Genomic DNA, 22,312 nt, shown 5'->3' on the forward strand with positions numbered 1-22,312 from the left:
GGAACAGACAGCAGAGCAGAGAGCAAGCTCAGGGGAGCGCTCCTGTGGCTATTACCTGCAGAGGATACTTGCAGGACACCCTCAGCAGAACCTGTTCTAGTAATGCTGCAGAAGCAGGCAGAAATCACACCGTGTAAGGTGATTTTGCTCATGGATAGGTTATGATCTCTGGCCTGGAGGAGGAGAATGAAGGAGCACTGGCCTAGAGACAGACGTGATAAACCTAACTAGCCAAAAATCCCTGTTTCACACACACAGCTTCTGTGACATTTATGCTCACAGCAGGCCCTCCCATATGTGCAGACCACATGGAGCAATTAAGTGCTGCATCTTCTGAAACATTAGGTCTGTTTTCCTGCATCAAGAAACAGGGCTTTTCCTCATCAGCCCAGTATCATTAATTCCTACCACTGATCTGGAAAATACAATCAACAGCAGTAAAATGTATCTTCTCCCCCCAATGCTTTAACAACATTCCCATCTTCTTTTCCACATTCAAGTCAAGCATAGACACAGAAGTTTTCTGCATTTTCACTTGTTTAAAAGGCTAATACCACTCCTGGGTTACCCATGGGTTTGTCACACACTTTGGCATGTCTCTGGTTAACACTGAAAGATGTTTATCCCAAGGCATATTCCCTCTGAGTGGAGACAGATCTTAAATGAAGTGAAAAGGAACTGAGCTGAGCGCTGTCTTCAGCTAACACAGGGGCTGCAATGACAAAGTGGCTGATGAGGGCAAGAGTGGGTAGCTCTGACCCTCTGAAGAGGTACTGCACTAACACTGGGGTAACTCCACTCTTCTACATTTATCCCTGAAGACGGGTGGTGAAAGCCCACGCAAACCCAGAGTGCGATGACTGGGACCAAAGCCGAGGAGACGTTTGCTTGCTGGATATGTCAAACTCTGGCAGAGAAGAGCTGAGGTTTCATTGTAAGCAGAATGGATCACAGGTCTGTTATCTCTCTTAAAGGTCCACTTTTAACACACTGAAACTCTGCATGCATGCTGAGACTTGAGAAATTCAAGAGCATCCTGTGTTGCAGCACAACCCCATGAATTTTAAGCTTGAAGCATCCAAAACAAACTAAAAAAAAACCACTTAGGGCCACAGATACCATGTTTGTCCACAGTTACACAGCACAGATACGACCCAATTAAAAGAGAACCCTAAGCCATGTGGGCATAAGATGTCCATTGCCTCCTGGCCTCAGGGCTGAGAACTGGTTCCTGCTTCTCCTTCATTCTGCAGTATAGGCTTGGACATAACCAGGCCAAGACCTTTATTTGTTCCAACCATTTCTCTGAAAACCGGCACAGGAAGAGGGTGACATGGTGAGCACTGAGGTAAATGGGCTTGGAATCTGGGATACCAATCACACAATTAACACATGAATAGCAGGTGGTCCTTCCAAGACTCATTAATCAAGGAACAAAGAAAAAGTGCAGGTACAAGACTCTCATGTTTACCTTCTCCAACAAAGGTAATCTGACTTCAAGCCAACCACTTTATTCCATAAATGACAGCCTGAATGAGCCTTTTTTTTGAGCTTTCATGCTAATCAGCTGGCTGTATGGCAGTGATGTCCCTGTGAGCTGGGATACCTCTCAGTGTTACTCCTTGAGGCTGAGAAACCCCTGACCAACTGCAGATCTCTGGTAAGAGACTGATGTCACACATAGCTTTGTATTACAGTGCACTAGATTTTGTATTCATAACTTTAAATCATTGCTATATCCTCTGCAGTAACAAGAGTGAACTTTGCTATCAAACTATGTTAAGTCTTACTTTTACAACGTTTTTAATAAAATCAGGTTTTTTTAAACCTTTGGCAGTGGTTCTTCAAGCATCTAAATTGCTCATCTGCAATACCTCCTTGCTTGCCCAATGCTACAACACATTCAAAAGCCACCCACCCATCCCTTGCTCCATTTCAGAGCCACCTCCTGCATCTGCACTCTGTGTCTCCTAATGTAGCTTGTTTCTCTCTTACCAACAAACCGTGGTGAGGAATTCTGTGGCCCACCTGTCCCACACTATACAATACAGCACTGAGATGAGATACATTGGATTTCTCTGTGTGTCACAAACGTGGAGAGGGGTGCAATCCAACAAAATCCAGTCATTTTTCTCCTGCTGCAGCAGGACTTGTCCAGCCCACTTTGTAGCACAAACACAGCTCTGCAGAACTGTTCTGTCTAATTCCATCTCTGTTCAGGACTATCTGTCCCACCAGATCCATCAGGCTTATGTGTATTTTAACAACTCCTAGTGCTCACACAGGCAGCCTTGCATTCATAATGATTTTCAGAAACCTGAATTTTGCTAACTCAGACCTGTGGAGGAGCACAGAAAGCACCAAGGACCTGCTGCTCTCATCAGTCGTGTCTCTGCTGCAGACAGCACGGAGGAGGAATTCTTCCAGTGCACTGTGAACTTGCAGATTAGAAGCAGGGAGGAGGAAGACCAGGAGAACATAAATTATCTAGGAAAAGTTTGATGCCTGTTCTTAGGACAAACAGTTCTAATTCTGCAAACTACAAAAGTGATGTTTAAATGTAAATTCAGAAAAACATCAGGTGAAAGGCATTTTAGCTGAATGCAGTTAGCACCACGGAAATGAGGGCTGTTCACTGAGTAGTCATCCCTTCCATCATATAAATCCCCAGCTACAAGATGTGTTGACAGTAGGAAAGCTTTGCCTATAAGGTTTTTTTCCTGCACTTCTGAACTCCGCACTGACAGGAAATCTCTGTCTCTGGCATGCTTCCAGCTTCATAACCATAATCCCATGTGAGTTCGGTTCCAGCTTTCACATGTCTAAGAAATAAAACACTTGGTTAATTTGTTTGAACTAAGTGAAACAGTACTGTGCTTACAATTTGTCACCAACAACACACATTCAAACCCAAAAATTGTAAGGGGCAGGGAGCATCACACAGGCAGCTTGTTGGGAGAGAAACAAGGGATACAAGAAGTCTCTGGCACACTGGTGCTGCTTTGCCTAACAAAGCTATGGAGATTGCAAAAAGGATTGGAGTCTAAACAATGTGCTCTAACTTAGAGGGAAATTCTGAGAAACAAAAATCAAACAAACAAAAAAACCTCACCAAACAAAAAACCAAAACCCAAACAAAAACAAACAAAAAACCCCCCAAACAAACAAACCAACCCCCAAAACAAAAAACAAAACAAAACAAAAAAAAAGAAAAAAAAAAAGAAAGGAAAACCATCTAAGTGATACATCTAAATGAGCAACATGGTTTTGTTATTTTTCCTATGTACAGTGCATCACTGAAGTTTGAACAGATCTCTAGATAAGTGGTTGAAGACTGTCATCTTTGGTCTGACAAGCTACATTTTAATGCAATTGCACTATGTGCACAAAGCCCAAGACTCAGAATTAAACACATGCTCCTCATGAACCAGCTGCTCTGACAGTACAATAGAAGAAATGTCTAGAGGTAGGAAATTCATTGTCCAAAATGAATGCCAAACTAAATACCTGAGACTAAGATGCTGATGGACAACTGATGGAAAATGTAGTAAAATATGAGTATTGTAATGAAGAGAGTAATTCTCTGATGTTTCTCCCTGGATATGATATAGGGGACATCCAGTGAATTCCCAGGCAGCAGACAGACAACAAATAATGAGGACTTTTCATACAGCACAAAATTGCAGCCTGGGACTTGCTGACTTGAGATGTTTTAGAGGCCAGACATGTAAACCAAATAAAAAGGTGACTGGGCAAGTTCATGGAAGGAACACAATTACGCTCAATGTTTCAGATGACGTCCTTAATTTAGAAAAGTTGTAAAAGGGTGATGCCCAGAAAACGGAGAGCCAGTGAGGGGAACTCTCCTTCAACAGTCTTCTTCCCTGAGTGTCTTTGCTGGTCTCTATTACCTCTCACTACTGGCCTCAGTCCCACTACACTTCTTTACTGAGTACCTGAGCAAGAAAGACTAGCTAAAACAAAACCTTTTTTTGACATATTTCAAAACATTGTCTTCACAGTTCTTGGAAACCTCCCAGTGCAATCCACAGCATCTGTGTCAGCATGGAGCAGAGCTGCAAGGCTCCACAAAAGATCAGTGTTGCCTGGAACTGGTTTGTCAGAACAAAGCCTCTCCTCTCTGTTGTATTCTCACCTAGTACTACTGCTGGCATGTACATCAGCTAACTTCATTCATAAAATTAATCTTTCCTCTTCTAGGTTTAGCTGCTGCCATCTTGTGTCTCACTGGTACCAGCTCTCTGTACCTCCCTTTCTCTTAGACACTAAGGAAATATCTGCATCTTTTACTTTCAGAACAAATTTTCTGTGGATACTAAAAAGCTAGGAGCAGAGGAATTTTCCAGCTGCTGTAGCATCTTGTGAAGTTTTTCTTTCTCATGCAAGCTAGCTGAGAAACGGTTTGAGATTTTTGTAAACCAAGACTTTATTGCACAGCTGTGAACTTGTTTTCCAAGCTGTTATGGTATATTGAAGAAAATATTTTGAATGGGTGTTGTAAAGCCTCCACCAATCATTCTAGAAGGTGGTTGATCAAGGGACCACTGGTGTCACGCCATCCTTGTGAACAAAGCTATATAAGCTGATTTATATAATTAAATATAGCTGTTTTGGCCACTTATCCCGAAACTGGACTCGTGTCGTTTTTCGCCATTCTCGGTACAACAGCGACAATTTTCACCTCTGAGTATCCTATTGTCACATCCCCATGACATGCCAGACCACTTGCTTGTCTTGATAGCTGTGAGGACAAGGACTGAAGCCAGCTTGTTTGGCCCACAAAGTGTCTCAACCTTAATATCCTGTGGGGTTCAATCCTGTCCTATGGGACCCAGATCTGGTGGCCATTCCTTGAGACACAACAGTGGGATGAGTGAATCGTGTCTTTCCAAATGACCATGCTGAGTTAAACCTATTTCTCCACTGAAGAAGATATCAGTGAAGTGGACACATCAAAATTCAGTTTCCCTACTTTACATTTCAGTGCAAAACTGAAGAAAAACTCATTAGTGATAATCAACAAGTTCTATTTCTTCTGTCTTCAGTGCACAATAAGAAGTCACCAATAAGAAGGTAGTTTTGTGCTTTCATAATCTAAGCATCTGCCCCACCCCTCAGTGTAATTATGTCCTAATAACTAAGCACTGCTTTTGTCCCCTAGTGCCTTGAATGAACAACATTAAAATTCCATAAATTCACCTGTTCGTGAAGAATGCCACCCATGGAAAACTTCTGTTGTGAGTTTCTACAAACACACTTTGTGCAAAGAGATTTGGGCAGCAGCTGTGCTGTAAAATGGAAAAATCTGAATTAGAAACAGTCCAACACCACATCGTTGGCTGAAAAAACTATTTTTTGTCACTATCTGTCACTACTAAAGGTAGTTTTCTCCTTCCCTTCTCCAGCCCACACAGAATGTTTATTACCCAGTGCCATTGCCAGGGCAGCAGTGCTAGTGAGCAAGCAATGGATTAAACGATTTTGTGTTGACCAAGTACAGGATGTGAAAGGTCACTCAGGTGCACATAGGAACGTATGCTCATGGGTGCAGAAGAAAGGTTTCTGTAAGATGCACTACTAATACTAACACCATATTACCTCTGCAAGGAAGAACAGCTTAAACATATGCAAGGGCTTTGCTGTAAGACATAATCATGCCAATGAAGAGAAATAAATTATTTGCAGAGTACCTGCAGATGTGTCTATGAATCATTTGTCTTAGCTGGAGGTACTTGGCAATTCATTGCTATTTATTTCTTGGCAAGTCAAAACTGAGAGACTTATTTAGCAGACATGTACACAGTATGACACAGCACTTTCTGAACCTATGATTGAACAGTAGGGTAGGTTTGTACAATAACACAACACCTGTCCTAAACCAGCACAAACTATAATTTGCAATGGCTGGGGAACAAAATAAGCAAGGCTGGGAGAAGGCAGGCAGCTCAACAAAATGTGCTATTTGCTCTCTGAACCCCCAAGAAAGGCCATCAGGAAAAAGTTGTCACTCATTACTGGGGAGTATGTTTCTCAGGAAGCCAATGGTGCCAAAAACTGCAGCTGGTACATAGCATGTATCAGCTTATGGAGGCACAAACAGCTGGTATGACCCAACCTACTGTCCTGTGACCTGTGATTGCAGGGAGCACCACATGTGCCTCTCTTGTCATGCACCTACCACACATACTGTTGATGTGCAAAAGCTTTCTAGTTTAAGCTTAAATAAGTAAATGATGTATTTGCAGACACAACAAAGAGAACCCATGCAACTTAGTACTTACATTTAGAAAACGACCCACATTTCCTTCTTTTGTGGCATCCAGTACGTAAATATTTTCTTCATTAGCATTCTTGGGAAGCATCCCATCACCATCAACCTCCTCACAAAGTGCATCTTGTTTTGACTGCCTGCTATTTTCCTTTTTGCAGTCAGCTTTTAGGGGTGCATTGTTAGATGGCCTCACGATACACAGGTCATTCAGCACACCTGACTTGCCACAATCAATGCCCTGCAGTGACAGACTCTTTCTTTTGCATCCTGCACTGTCCACATCAGCAGAGCCAGTCTGTCCAATTTCCATCAGATGTTCTTCCTTCTGCTGCTGGGTGGATTCTGTCAATGGACATGTATATTATTTCTCAGCACCAGTTTAAGGCCAGAGCCTTACCCTTGTTTGGCCCTGAACTCTTACCCACCCACTCTTTCCCACATCCTCCAAAATCTAAGCAGCTTCCTTGCTATCTACAAGTCTGTAACACAACTTTTCCATTACTCTCATCAATCCTCCCACAAATGACTGCTTCCTCCTTTGGAGCCTTAAGCACTTGCTTAAGGTGTCTGTGAGTGACCTAGTGTCTCACTCTTCTCAAATCCCACTCCAGACTGACTTCTTCCATGTAGCCTTTTTTATCATTCTCCACCTTAACTCCCAAGAGAATCACAAACTGTAATTAAGACAGAAGAAAGATGCATGTGCAAATAGTATCAGTTTCACACTGCCCCTCTCCAGCTTGAGGTCCCCCCACCTGAGCATTATATCCTGTTCAATTTTTGTTGGCTGGAACAGGTACTGGGTGTGACACAGCAAGATCTGCAAGACTGGCTTTCCCACAATTGCACTGTATTTGAGAAGCTGCTGTTGGGACAGTTCAACATGTCCCAACATCTACTGACAACATTGTTCTACTCTAAGAACAGGCCTGCCCAAACTGTCTACACTGAAGTCTATCACCTGGTGGGACACAACTGTACAAAGCATGCAGTATGTAGAGCTCTGCAAACCTACTTTCTTTTCCTTTCTTTGTTCCACTGGTTAGTTTTGTTTTGCTTGACTGATGAATCTGAGAACTATCATCTTCATCTGAGCTGGCACTGTGCACCTGTGTATCAAATGAAAAGGCTGTGATGTGATTTTGCTATATGCAACTCTGGGCCAACAGGGCACAGCAAGTGGCTTTTAGAACTCCAAGGCTGAATTTTCCAATCTACTGTAATGTATAGCTGTGGCTGAATTGGAAAAGTTAATACATTTACTGCAATGTAACATTTATCTTAATTTCAAATTATCCTTCAAAATAACCAGGAAAGAGCCCCCCAGTCAATAAGACATGTAAATAAGTGCTTAAGTCCCAACAATCTCACCAGAATTGTAAGTTGCCCAGCCAAATCCCAAACATGCTTTTTACACAGTTTCAATGAAATGACTGGATGTGGCAGAATTTCTCCTCTCCTGTCACAAAAAGGCAATTAGTTATGGGAGTTCTGGAATGGACAGCACTGCATAATGTTAGCATGAAAATCCCATTGCATTTCTTACGGGCAATGAATCCAGTAAAACCTACAGCATAAGTTTACACCAGTTTTCCTCCTTTGCACGTGTCAGCGTGACAACGCGTCACACTCACGAAAGGTCAGGAGTCACACTCAGATCAGCTCTCCCAACTCTGCCACTGTATGAGAAAACTGCATAGACATCCTGAGATTTTCTTCTCTCCCTGCTACGCCATTCTTTGGGAGCACATCACAAAAATATTATCACTCTGACCCCCTAACCCTGTATTTAGTTACAAGGGGTGCAGGGGGAGAATAATTACTTAAGGCTCTTGAGGCTGGAGTGTAAGGGAAGGGTGGTGTCTTGGGGTGACTTTATGATGTTGTATCCCGTATCACTGCCCTATGCCCAGAAATTAATTTTGTGCCTTTCTATGCCTTTAAACTGAGCCTGAGAGGGGAGAGAGAAAAAACCCAGCTAAATTCTTCAAAGCAGTTTGTTTTCAAGGACACAGAGACAGAGACTCCTCTCTGCGTTCAGCAGCAGCGAGAGCAAGAGCGCAGGGAAGCACTCGGCTTGCTTTCTCAGCCAGTTCTCTGCTACTTTTTCTCCAGAGAGATGGAGAGTTGAACTTTTGTTTTCCTGGGACTTCGTTTTTTTTCCCTTCTTCTTTTTTTGGACTGTTTCAACATCAGAACACATCGGGACCTTTCCCACCGAGGTGGAGGCCCTGGAGGAGGGGGCCCCACCCCATCCCAGCTCCGAGGAGGAAGAGAGAGGCTACCTACAGAAGGACTCTGAAATTTTCCCAGGTTTTCTCTCAGCAGAGCGAGAGGTTTCATTATTTAGCATTATTATCCTTTTCTGTGTGTTTGTTAAATAAATAGTTTTTATCTCTTTCACTTTCCTTCGAGGAAAATTCTTTTCTTCCTGAACCTGGTGGGGGAGGGATGGTTGTAACCTGTCTTCTCTCAGAGGATTATATCCAAATTTGCCCAAACCGGCACAGGTGGAGAAGGAAAGGCTGTGAGAGTAGATAGTGCTGGTCTGGGGAAACATGTTGAAGGATTGATAATGGAGAAGGGATGGGGTGCAGGTTCCAGCATGGCAGCCTAGCTCACGGTGTGACACAATCTCATGAAGAAAGGTCATTAGAACTATCTAAACATGCAAGATGAAAATGTCAGAATTAACATACATACTCAGCACAGTAAAAAATGAATCTATTAAAGCCACTTATTACCATTTTTAGCTGGTGATTGCGATAAACAAGTGTTCTAGTTCCAGGCCTTCTCGCAGCTGCATTACTTGAGTTCTTTGGATGAACCCTGTACAGAAAGGTCAAAAGGAAACTATAAAAGACAAACAGACCCATAAGTAACTCTCACAACAGACATTCCTCTAACAGTCTCTAGTTCCAGTCTCTTCTCTAGAAGGAACTACAGCAGAGCCTGCAGTCTGGTCTCACCCCACGTTCTCCGAATATTTTGCTTTTAAGAACTGAGAACCTAGGCTGGGTTCTCTATAGTATTTGTAAGAAAGCAGTTGCTCGAACTTTTTTGAGAGATCAGCAGCTGCTTTTACATCCTTTTCCAACTGCCCTGCTGAGAACCAAATAGCTTTACTGTTATTATATCAGATTATCTCAAAATATAGTACCAACAGAGTTTTGCCTTTTCCTGCTACTACTGCCAACAGTTTTGACAGTACAGCTTTCAACTAGGAAAGCAAAGATGTTATGGAGACAAGGGACAGCGAAGGGGACAGAGGGGGAGGACAATATATAACAGATTTAGAGAATGGTCTCCCACAAAAGAACCTCAGTCACTTACATCAGGAGAGGGCTGAGGAAGGATGGGAAGCAGTTATCCGGTGTAAACATTTAAAAATTCTAACAAGCACATTAATCTGGACTACATTCAGAGCGCAGTAGAAAATACCGGTTTCAAAATGAATGTTAATATCTGTACAATGTCTAGCAATATGTAACGGCTCTTACTCAAGAAAATTTTCAATGTAAAACATTTATGTGTGTTTTCCTGCCACAAAAATCTCCATTATGGCACTTTTTTGGGCTACTGATAATGGCAAGAAATGCTACTCTTTAAGGCTTTAAACCCCTTTGTAAACTCAGAGTGCACAGAGGCCACGAGAAGATGTGACATTATTATACGACTACATGCTTCTAAAGGCAACCTGTTTGGGGGAATGACATGTCAAGCTTAGCACACTGATGTCCTCTCAGAGGTTTCTCAGTTCAGCTGGACTGTCATTTTTTAAGGGGCAGAATAACAAAGTCTTTTTTTCTGAATTATTTTTTACATAGCCCATGTGAAAACATTTTTATTCTCAGGAAAGGAAATTAGTGGGATTTAACAGTGCACTAAAGGCAACTTAGAAACTGTCCTTCCCTGCAATTTTTAGTAACAGCACTTAGCAGAAGTAAAACTTAGCTGACTGCTTATAATTATGAAATTACAAAATTATGAATTCACTAAATTTCCAAGATGCTGAAATGCAAATGAGAATACAGTAGCAGATATTTTTAAAAGTTTCCATTTGCAATTTCATGTTGCTTCCCAAAGATCCACAATAACCTTCTACTATGGAAAGACTTAGAATTTGCAATCATTTATGAGTAGTACAAAGAAAGTGTTTACAAAGAAGTGCGGCAGAGAAAGGAATAAAGTTTAAGAAAACGTGCTCCCAGCTTCCATGTGAAAAGACTAGAGCATGCTATTGACACATGCATGCAGTTATTTGAATTTACTGGAGGAATTCTGATGGGCTCTGAGACCCTGAGTGTACAATGAAAACATATTCACTGCAAAAGTGCAGTGTTGCCAGACTCTTAACGGGAGAGGTTAAGGTTTCTGGCAGGAAAGGTTATGTTACAAATAAGAAAAGATTTAGACACTGGAAGCAAAGGGCAGAACAGTTAGTGGCTAATATGTTATCAAACCCTTCAGTGTCATCGAGTATCTTTAAACAATTTATCTTAAGTATATTTTATTAATTCTTTCAAATTAGCATTACCGTTATCATCCTAAACAGATCAAGTACACCCAAGAGATGAACTGAATTTCTAGAAAATGACAAGTGGTACCATAAGTAAAATTAATATAGAGGAAAAACTCTGTCCTACTAGAAGAAATAATCAGGAATTAAAAAAGAAGTTCAGAAAGAAAAAAACCACCACCTTCATATGAGGACATACTCTAAGTTATACAATAGAGTTTCTAGAATAGCAGAATATTAGTTTTGCTATGCTTAAGCTTATTTTGCTAAACTTACAGAGTTGATTTATTTTCATTATCCACAGTCTTAGATAAAGATTCCTCATTCTCAGGAATGTCATTTTCATCCGTCTGCACCAGTTCGATCACTGAGTCTGAACTATCAGTGTCAAGTTTTCTCTTTTTGGAAGAAAAGTCATGACCTCTGTCATTCACTGCACCTTTCTCTTTCAGCTCTTGCTCAGCATCTCTCAATACTTCAGCTCTGCTCATTAATCTACCTGAAAGAAAAAGACAAGTTTTCTTGTTTTTTTTTTTTTTTTTTTAATGCTTGTTTGCTGAGTCACATTCACTATCACAGGTCAAACTTATATTAACAAATACAAGAGCATTACTTGGGAAAGCAAAATATGGATGCTGTCTGTAATTCTATGATGTCGATATAGGCTGACATGCAAACTGAATCAGACAAGGGCATGTAGTGATAAGGCTTTAAACTGAGAGTACGTCTAGATTAGATATTAGTAAGAACTTCTTCACTGTGAAGGTGGGAGGCACTGGCACAGGTTGCCCAGAGAAGCTGTGGATGCCCCATCCCTGGAAGTGTTCAAGGTCAGGTTGGGTGGGGTCCTGAGCCACCTGGTGTAGTGAAAGGTGTCCCTGCCTCTGGTGGGGATGCAACTAGATGTTTTTCAAGGTCCTTCCAACCCAAACCATCCTACGGGTTTATGATTTTTACTGAAGGAAAATTAGCCCTAGCATAGGAGGCACAGATTTGTGAGGGAAAAAAACCAACAGTCTGAGATAGGTTTTGTCCCATATTGTTTTGATTGTTTGTCACCATCTCAGAGCAGAGCTCTTCAAAATTCTTCTGTCCGTTTGATCATATTGCAAGTTAAGATTACACTTCTCTTCCAACCCCATACTTCCCCATTCTCAAAAAAAATCCAGGGCACACACCACAGGAGATGGAGAATTATGCTACATGTCTTCACAGGTCACCTCCTGCTACCTGAGTAAGTACAAACAAATGTCCCCCTGTCAATGTCATCCAGGCAGCGGACGCCCCAGCCCTTCTTCTCTGTGTTAAACACTTGCAGCCTGACTTGAATGCCGTGCTGTACAACTCTGTTCTGACACATCAGTTTGTCACACCTGCACAACACACTGCACTCATAAATCCTGTCAAGAGGAAGAAAAACAAAACACAATATAAAAGGATGCATTATCATCATGAAGTTCCTGTTATTAATTCCCCTTCTAAGTATCAACAAGGCAGTGGACTGAAATACAAAGACTCTGGCTAAAACATGGCTGGTTGTGCAGCAATGCTCTGAAGCTTGTGACTTTCTTGATTGCTGATTCATAAATTTTAAGAGTCTGTCTGCCAAATGTTGGTATAAGTATACAAGAAAAACAAATGTTATATTTTTGTTTTATAGGAGTAACAGAAATCCCTATGAAGCACCTAATTCTGTACTGAAAGATTTTAGAAAAGACAACCTATGCCTGGACTTCACTGCAGCTGTTATGAATTTCAGGATTTAATGAAGCATTTCCAAAAGAACTCATAATTGTGCTTTTTTTTTTGCATCTGTTTCTGGGTTCTCTGACAACTTTAATTCTGCATGTCAGCCATAAACTAACATCACACAAAGGACTGAGAGGGCTTCCTTAAGCCTGTAGACTCAAGCCCTTGGCTATTGCAGAAAGCTACCTTGCACAATTCCTCTCCTGGACACCTGAAGTAACTGACACCTTCTCGAGGCCACCTACTAATCCACAGGAGCTGAGTAAGAGAAAAGGCAAACACTTGAAGCATTGGATGGTTTTGAAGATTCTGGGAAGAGTCACCCATAACCAAGACTGCCAACAGCAGCCAGCTGGTGCATCTTTAGGACTCTGGTCACTCTTGACAATTTTCTTGGAGCTTGATCTTAGCTTAGAAAATTGTAGGATCTGCAATACAAAAGCTTTTCTTTTCCTCCTATTACTCAAGTCACATTAATTTTTTATTATCCTGATCTGTCACTAAAATTGTGACAAAAATGGAAGGTTTCATTAATCCAAAAGCTCTGGTTATTTTAATCCTGTGGCACTTAGACTGAACTATTAACTGCTATTTTATTTGTATGCTCTTATTTTACTCCCGTAGTCTTTCTTACCCACTAGGAACAGGTCCCTCCAGTCTTTTGTACCGGTATCCAGGGCATCTTTTACTACCTGGAGACAGTGAAGTTTTACTACAGCCTCTTGCTGTTAGCTGTAGGCATGCACATTTTGACCTAAAAGTAAGAGTAAAACATCTCAGAATCTATTTGAAGCAGCATAAATCAATCATAAATCTAGGTAATTTGAAATGTACTTGACTAAACACACACACACTTCCACATATACACCTGTATTCCCCCTCCCTGCTCCTTTTACTCCACAGGGCTGTTTCAGTCTTACCCTACCTTTTTTCTTAGTCTCTTGATTGGTTACATGTGCTTTACAACAACCATGTTCTCTCCACTCCAACCCCATTCTTCTGCCAAGCTCCTTAAATGGCACATGCAAACAGCTGACATACAACAGAAACTTATTATAAGCAGGACACTGTCAAATGGATTGACTGAATAAAAATCACCTCCTCTGGCACAGCATCCCAGGCTGTTTGCCACTACTTGGTTATCTTCCTCCCTCCTTAGCCCCCAGGAAGTAAAGAAATTTACAGTGTGGAGAACTCAAGCAATAGTGCTTGTCTTCACCATCGTATGTCATGACAACTCCAAAGAATCACAGCAATCCTGCAAATCCTAAACCCCAAAACTGCACATCAAAAGCATCTCAATTCTTGTGGGATTTCAGTGCAAAGAGGTGGCACACTGTGTGCTTGCTGTTTCCCACCACTCAGCTGAAATGAAATTACTAAAATTACTGAAGCTTCATTATACCAAGCTGCAATTTCAAGCTTTTGTTGGGTCATGAGCAACTATGTTGCACAGCAGCATGTGCAACTCCCCTAGCTGTCAATAATACAAAATGGATGCAACACCAAGTAACACCTATAGACAGAGATCAGACAAACACCCCTCAAGAAAGTAGACAAAAATACCACCAAACTTGCATATGATAATTGTGTCAGGTTCAGACAGAGTGTCTGTAGCTCAGAGCTACCGGGATTTAGAAAAAGACGACAATGAGCAAGACTACTGGAACTGCTCAGACCACAAATGTATTCTGTTACCAGAGTTTTGTAGTTTCTGTTTAGACAAGGAGAAGGACAACACAAAGAGGTTGGGAACGGGGATATTTCTTTGTTTGCCCTCAGTAACCTTCTAAGTTCCAAATGATCTGATCCCTTGAGGCTGTCCCACCCCACCTATAGATGCCGTTTTACAGTAGGAGCTGCAACAGAAATTGTCATGCAGGATCCTTCCCTGCCTGTCGTGAAAACAAACCTGCCTCTGCCCCTTCCCTACTCTTTTTCCAAAGCCAAGATATCTGCTTGTCAGCTCCACCTGGAGGAGAAGCACTGCCAATTTGGGAAGAAAGGAAAAGGAACACAATAATCCACCTGTTGATCGCTTCCTTCCCTACAACAGAGGGTGGACCAGTAGGAGCACCCAAGTTCTGGAGAAGAGAAAGACACAATGGTGTCAGTCAACACAAAGCATGGCACAAGATATTCCAGTAGTGCTGGTCCTGTTTGGCACTGTTTGGTACTGCACCTTCACACACCACCCCCCTGCTGTTGAGGCATCATGTGTCACTGGCCTGAGATGAGATCCTTCTACCTACCTATCGATGCAGCCATCTGTGCAGTCACAGGAATCAACAAACAGGCTGGAGAAATTGTTGAGATAATATCCACGTGGCCACGATGACTTCCGATACTTGAAATAAGGTAACCTTGCATGGTCGAGAGTGTTACAGAAGGAGATGGGCACAGACTCGGCTCCGTTGCTAATATCGAACTCAAACACGAGGGGTTTGGGATTCATGGTGTTCCTGCCCAACAGTACATATGTGTTGAAGGAAAAGTGATCAAGAAATAAGAAATTGCACTCTGTTTCAAACAAGTAATTTCGCACATCTCGAAAGCTTCTCAGGCTCCGACCGCAAGGAGCTTTGTAATTCACATCCAGTGATTTTGAAAGGCAGTCTGCTTTTGCATGGCGCCTTTGAAAGTCAAACAGGATTGGGATCTTCAGAGGATTTTCACCCTTGTAGGAGCCTGCTGCTCTGTTGGCAAGACATGCACTAGAGCACTTGTGGTTCTGATAATGCACGTTTAAAGGTAAACCTTGGATTTTGCTAGATGCTTCTTCACTCCCTGAGCATGTTCTTTCCATGTCCTCTTTTTCACTGTTTGGAGTAAAGGAGGAAAAAAAAGACAGAAGTGCAGCATTTTAGACAACCAGTGAAGTTTCGGTTTTTAGTAGTTCAATATTTTTAGCACAGAAAAGAAACAGGCCATGGCTAGAAGCCCCAGGGTTTCACATGGTGTAACTGTCCTAACAACATAAAGATGTATTCAGTTGCATTAAAAAAAAAAGCTTCTTCCCAGAACTTACATGCTAAAACACAGCAAGAAAATGTAAAACAAAAGGAACGACATATTTACCCCCATCTTTCAAACCAGTACCTGAGGCTAAACACTAAACACAGAGAGACTAAGTTACACACCTGACGATCTGCACAGTAAGGAAAGCCTGAGAACTGATGCTTAAATCCTAACCCTGATAACACTCATGAACCTTTATTCACAACCTAATGCCCTATTCTGCAACATTCTCATGTGGGAAATTAGACAAGTCTACCCAAAACCTCAGGTGTTCCATAGAGGCCAAGTTAAAAACATTTTCACTTTGAAAACTGGCAGGATTCAAACTGGGTTTAAAACATTGATTTAGAAATACAAATTTGAGAACTCTCTCAACTGCAGTAAAGTATATGTCAAATAAGGAACTGAAATGAAGGCACTGACCTGTCAGAACTTTCTTTAGTGTCTGCAGCACTGTCATCTGAAAGAGGCTGCAGTTTGGGTTCGGTTTCCTGTGCACCATCCCCATTCAACTCATCACTTACTGAAAAAAATTGAATGTGAGCAAAAACTTCATCAATCCACATTTCAATTTATGATTGAATTTACTTTACTAAAGAGATAATTAACAGAACACATTACAAACAATGCATTGCCAAGAACTACAGCTAACAAAAAGCTTGTTAGCAAGTGCCCTACCGAAAATGCAGCTTTCAAAGTGATCAGAAAGAACAGCACAAGAAACACATTTACAGATTTCCCTTTGCTATCAGAAATAAAAGGATGCCAAGCTATTACAGCTAGTGGAGCCACGCACAGGATAACTGCTCAGAGACAGCTCAGGTTCATAAGGGCTTACTAGTTCAAACTCTCTTCCTGTGGTACAAGTATTATACACATACACACAAACCATAAAAATACAAACCCAGGTAAGAGTTCACAGTTCACTACTTGAGGAAACTAATAATGAGGTTTTCCTCACTGTAATGCTAATGGCCTTCTCAGATCTACTTTACTGACTTCAAAGAAGGGAATTGAGCTTCTGGTGAGTAAAACAAGACAAATTAAATCCGCATACCAAACAAACACAGTGGAGGTGCACATACCATTTGCCAGGGTTAAGAGATCACCTAGATTAGCTTCATTCACCAGTGCCCAAGCCTGCCAGCATTCTATGCAAAAAAACCAAACCAAAACAGATACTAAGTTTAATTTCAGTAATGATAATAGGTAAAACAAGATGTTAAATCCTCCAGAGACACTCGATTCTCCTCATTGTACTCATCTAGAGCATGGCAAGACTGATACTACTAGAAACATGTTGCACCACAGACCTTAGCAGACACATGTAGGAATTACTAAATTATTACAGCTCACAGTAGGTAGGAGTTGTGAATTGGCACTGAATATCCGTCAGCTTTTGGAAAGATGCTGGAATGCTTCCAAACACACATAAACTGGTGGCCTACAGTGGCAGTAATATACATAAAGACAATTTAGTGTAAGCTTCTATCTTTGTCATCAGACCAGTCATCTTCAGGCTAAGAAGGGCTGGATCTTGGCAGACCAAATTAATGCTACTTCTAAATTGGTGGAAATGGCCTTCAGATAGTAAGTTCTGCAAAGATAGTAAGATAAGTAAGATAGCAAAAGACCCATTCTGTCTCAACCTCTTACCCTATGCAATAAATATTACAAGCTGGCAGAAAACTCCCAGCAAAATCCACGTTAATGTTTTAGCTTGAAACCTTTACAAAAGAAAGCACACAAAAATTCAAATTGAACTTTATCACAGATTCATTGCATCATCTGGGGATTCAAGTTCAACTTTTATCTCTGCACTGCTTTAGTATTTTGTCATAACAGTCAAGATGTGGGAGCTCAAGAACACAAAAAATTGCACTGCTTAGTTTAGAGGAAGTGTTATATATAATGCAGAATGTGTGGCTATATTAGTTTAGAAGCATCTTACACCACTGTACGTTTTCTTAAACAAAAAAAACCAACCCAATAGGATCCATAGATTACATTTATATGGGTGACTTAACAGAAAGAAGCAATTTTACTCAATTAAATAAACCACTAAAAGGAAATCTGTGTACTGCTCCAAGCTTATCAAATTATGATTTTAATGTATTTTGATGTAGATAGAGGAAGCTTATTTCCATGAAAATCAAGAACAATTTGAAATGCATTAGTGTCACATTTTTCTACTATTGTTTCAAGCTATAACGGTGTCTCTGACACAAAATAATACTGGGATTATTATTATCCCACCCCAAAACCACTCAGTTCACTGAGATAGCTTGAAAGGCTAATAATTCTGATGATAAATGAAACACAAGGCACTGCACGTATTTCATTACTTCTCAAAAATGAGTATTTCAGTTCTGTGTGCTTAAGAGCCATGCTTGAAAAAGTATACAGGCAAAACAAGAAAATAGCTACATGCACCTGAAATCACTTTTCTTTTTCTAAAAAAAGAGACATTTTTTTAAAAGTGCTTAAAACCACCAACAGCTAAGTAATTAAAATTCAGAGATATCTGAATTATGGCAGATATTACACAGACCTACACAAAGCAGGCCACAGCTACTCTGCAGTCCAGTTTAACCACTACAAGAATTTCAAACCTTGGTTTGTGGCAGTTCCATTCTTGATCTTTTCCTTCAGCAACAACAGCACATTTTGCACCTGCTCAAATATGACATCCACTCTTCTACCTCCCAACTGTGTCCAAAACGTCTTCACATCACCTGAAATGCAAATTTCCATTTATAGCCCCTGAGAAGTCTAAAAACATGCCTAACTCCTAGTGGACTATTCAAAGATTCCCACTCATTTCATTTGGAGGCACTTGTGAAAAAAATAACCAGAACAGCAGGATGCATCAAACCTCCAGGAGCCTACTCCTAAATCAAATCAAGAGAGTGAAACAGAAGTTAAGTGGTGAACTGGAGTGGCTTCCAGTGGTACACAATGCTCCCTCTCATGCAACTGTTCAAGTAGGTCGCAGAGGGAGCTGTGGAAGCCCTTCTTCAAACACCAGCAAATGAATCCCACTAAAAATTAATCACTGAAACTCCCAAAAGTGATGCAGGAGAATATTTTTAACTGAATGAACTGAATATTTTACTCGACAAAAGACACTGGGATTTTTTTTTACAGCTGTAACCTCTCTTAGCTGCATAGGCTGACTGTCCTGTCCCATCATTAGTTTTGCTATGTTTTGTAGGGGAAAAACAATTCAACATATTTTCAGATAAAATCAGTTTGATAAATTTTGTTCAACCAGGGGTATCAGTTGAAATAATTAACACCCCCCATATATCATGCCTCCTTTCTCCATAAGAACATTTGGTTTTAAGAAATGTTTTTTAAGGTGCTGGTTTAGAACTTCTCCTCTTCCTTTGAGGTGCTAAGCCCATTCATGAAGGCTCTTGTTAAAACATTAGCTGCGCGTCTTTGTCAAGGACTGTGAAAAAGAACTATGTTTCAGTGCGGGAGTGGAGGACCAGGAGGAGTGGTCACAGGATGGGCGGGGATTCCCGACGCAGGGGGCGGTACCCTACACGTGGGAGGAACCCGAAGACGTCATTTCAGTGTGTCAAATGATGATGCCCGAAGAAGGAATTTGCTCTTTCTCAGTTAATGTTGCTCTTCTTCAATGACCAAGGACAAAAGCATAAGCAAGTCTGGTTTTCTACTCCACTCCTAGAGGTGGAGTCCACTGTCACCACACGAGGTTTACATTCCACTATCAGAAAGCAAATCTCTGTTGGCAAATGTGCTGGCGTGACACCTTCCCAGCAGTCAAGAAATACTGCATTCTTGTAAGGTTCATAAAAAAATACTCCTTCATTTTTTGACTTAGTAGAAAATGACTTCTATTGCCCAGGGCACCAGAAGCCCAGTGATGCTATGGCAGTGTGGTTACTCTCAAAAGCATCATGACAGCAGTGAAAGAAGTAACAATCTTTTGTCACCACAACCCCTGCTGCTCATGTCACCAGGAGCTAGAGGCATCATACTTAATACCAACAGGCAGTGATAAAAGTACTTCATCTTGTGAAACAGCTGATTTGGCACTAAATATCAACAAAATTTAATGATCTCTTATATTCACAGAAATTTTTTTAGACATGCAGAAAGGTTAAAGTCCAATTACAAAAGAAGTCACAACAATTTTCAGAAACTTACACTACTGGTCCAAGGGACACCACCTGCCCTGTGCTATTCCCACCCCTTTTGCTGTGCTTGACAGCATTACAAATTTAAAACAAAAAAAAGTATATTTAATATTTGTGTTTAAAATAAAATTGAAAAAACCACATTCAATTAAAAATATGCATTTAGAACTCCTAGTAACAAGTTTCTCCACTGCAGATTAAAACTGCTATCCTTATTCATTACCTATTCTCAGATATTTCCATACATTTACTAAATCTGGGTAGCACTGGTGGATGGATTACTACAGAGGACGGGTGACAACAGTTTTTTGTTTCTGGGTCCTCAGCTGTAATAATGTGTAGACCATAGGGAAATAAAACATACACTGCTGTGTGCAGTGCTCACTCGTCTTAGAAGTTCTTCCCCAATTCTCATGCTGGAGTGCCCCAAAACTCCAGCAGCAAAAGCTTTGCTTTGCATGGAGAAGCAGAGATTGCGTTTGAACTGCATAGTATAATTTTCATTTCAAAAAAGACAGATGTCCATACCACTAAGCTCTCCAGTGCTAATGCTGCTATCACCAACCACAGCCAGAAGGACACTGAATGAGCAGACATCAGATACATCTACCTTGTCAGCATTCAGAGCCATCTCTCCAGCTGATGAATCAGCTGGCATCTGGCTGGAGGGATTTTCTTTTCCCTTTATAGAATTCTTGTGGCCACATGTCTCTTTCTTTCCAGCATTGTGCAGGGTAGTGATACTGGAGCAAGATACAAGCTGCCAAGGTCAGGTCTACTTACTCCAGCTACCAGAAAAACAACTTGTGTGTGTGTTTCCTGTAGTGCTGCTAACAGACCTTACACCACAAAAGGCAAAACTATTGTCCTCCAGTTAAAATTTTCGTATCAGAAGCAGTTCCAAATACACACTCCTTTCCTCTTTCCCTCCATAAATTCAAATTATACTACCTTCAGTGCTCTCCTCCCTGGAACTGGTAAGGTTCTCCTCTTCAAAGAAGTCACACAGCACTGCAAAGGTGAAGAATGGACAAGTAAGTAAGAGATTGGGTGAGATATTACATTAATTGTAGCTACTCAGCTTTTCAAAATTTATACAAGTAAATAATACAGTGGGTATCAGGAGGAGCATTGTGTGAGAATATGTTGTGTTGAAATAGTAATTCCCTGTTCAAACAGTCATCCCACGCCTTGTCAAGATCTAGTTGAGGAACTCAAACTAAACAAGCTATGTGAGGAAATTTTTTTACTTAGGTCATTTCTTACTGTCCTTCAAGCAGGAAGGTGTCACAAGATGACCAAAACTTTCCAGCACATTCAACTGAGCCTACAGAACCCCCCTGCCCATTAACGCAATGTTTTCTTTTTTTTTTCCTAAATTGATGTGCTCAGTACAGCAGTACTACAACTAAATTGATTTATTTAGCGGGAAAAAAGAGAACGCTTTAAAAAAGTAAATAAATTGCTGAATCTGTTTCTTGACAAATGCAAGATACCCTTCACTCTAAGAATACTAAGGAGAAGTAAGGCAGCACTCTTCAACCACACTGAAGATTCCAAATTTTTATCTCCATGAATCACAGAATCAAATAGGTTGGAAAAGACCTCTGAGATCCTCCAGTCCAACCAAACTCCAGCATGTCAACTAGACCATGGCACTGAGTGCAACATCCAGTCTTTCCTTAAACACCTCCAGGGACGGTGACTACACCACCTCCGTGGGCAGCCTACAATGACACAGAGAACTAAAACGTGCCTTATTTATGTTAGCTACTTCATCTTTTCTATGCTACGACTGAAAAAACAAACCAACCCCAAACCTCTCAATTCATTCTGGATACTTCGTTTAGTTGAACGGGAAAACAGGCTAAGACAGTTGACTCCTAGAAATGTTTCTTACAAGACTAATGGCTGCTCAAAACATATATATATATATATATATATGTACACACACATATATATACACTTATATACAATTTCTTTTAAAGTCTTACTTTTTTTCTCCTCCATCCTCCGGGGATGCTGCTCGGAGAGCTGTCATCCGCACTGGGGGGGCGCCGAGCCCAGCTCAGGTCGGGGTCTCGCTGCGCTCCGGCACGGCCGAAGGGCCCGCGTCGGGCTGGGAGGCTGGCATGGGGCGTGCTGCGCTCGGGGGTCAGGCCCCAGGTCACTCCCGCACCCCTCGAGACCTCATCCCGGCCCCACCAGCTTCTTCTTCTGCTGCTTCTTCCCTCCTCCTCTTCCTCCTCCTCCACCGCTGCACCCGCACTGCCTCCCGCCAGGGGGCGCAACCCTGCCGGGGAGGGCGGAGACTGGATGTGGGCGGCCCCGCGCGCGCGCACCGCCTTTCTCTCCTTCTCCATTGGCTGAGACGGCAAGAGGGGCGGCGGCTCTGGCCAATGGAGGAGGAGGGGCGGGGAGGGGGCGGGGCCGTGCGGCGGCGGAGAGGCGGGGCGGGGCAGAGCCGAGGGCCTGGAGGTGCGTCCGCCATCTTGGAGAGGGCGGGTCGAGGGGGGCGGGCTATCCCGGGGCTGTGGGGGCGCCGGCGCCATCTTGGGGGCTGGG

General features: G+C 41.8%; 1 protein-coding gene across 3 annotated transcripts; it reads right to left on the reverse strand.

Annotated features, from left to right (window-relative positions):
* Positions 1-1,674: 1,674 nt before the first annotated feature.
* SETDB2 (SET domain bifurcated histone lysine methyltransferase 2) lies at positions 1,675-21,997 on the reverse strand. 3 transcript variants are annotated; one of them, XM_082279450.1, is made up of 14 exons: positions 21,742-21,997; positions 20,699-20,758; positions 18,191-18,313; positions 16,664-16,729; positions 16,002-16,101; positions 14,813-15,379; positions 13,195-13,314; positions 12,042-12,211; positions 11,088-11,310; positions 9,037-9,121; positions 7,308-7,401; positions 6,303-6,634; positions 5,221-5,309; positions 1,675-2,822 (listed from the first exon to the last, which is right to left on the reverse strand). In XM_082279450.1, exons 1-14 carry the CDS (start codon positions 21,755-21,757, stop codon positions 2,705-2,707), a joined length of 2,163 nt encoding a protein of 720 aa, XP_082135576.1. In that variant the 5' UTR covers positions 21,758-21,997; the 3' UTR covers positions 1,675-2,704. The 3 variants fall into 3 exon arrangements, with proteins under 3 accessions (XP_082135576.1, XP_082135577.1, XP_082135575.1); XM_082279451.1 differs by having other exon boundaries at positions 5,221-5,304; positions 9,037-9,145; XM_082279449.1 differs by having other exon boundaries at positions 9,037-9,145.
* Between the last annotated feature and the right edge of the window lie 315 nt (positions 21,998-22,312).

Source organism: Coloeus monedula, assembly GCF_965178545.1.
Source record: "Coloeus monedula genome assembly, chromosome: 3".
In the NCBI taxonomy this organism is placed as follows: Eukaryota; Metazoa; Chordata; class Aves; order Passeriformes; family Corvidae; genus Coloeus; species Coloeus monedula.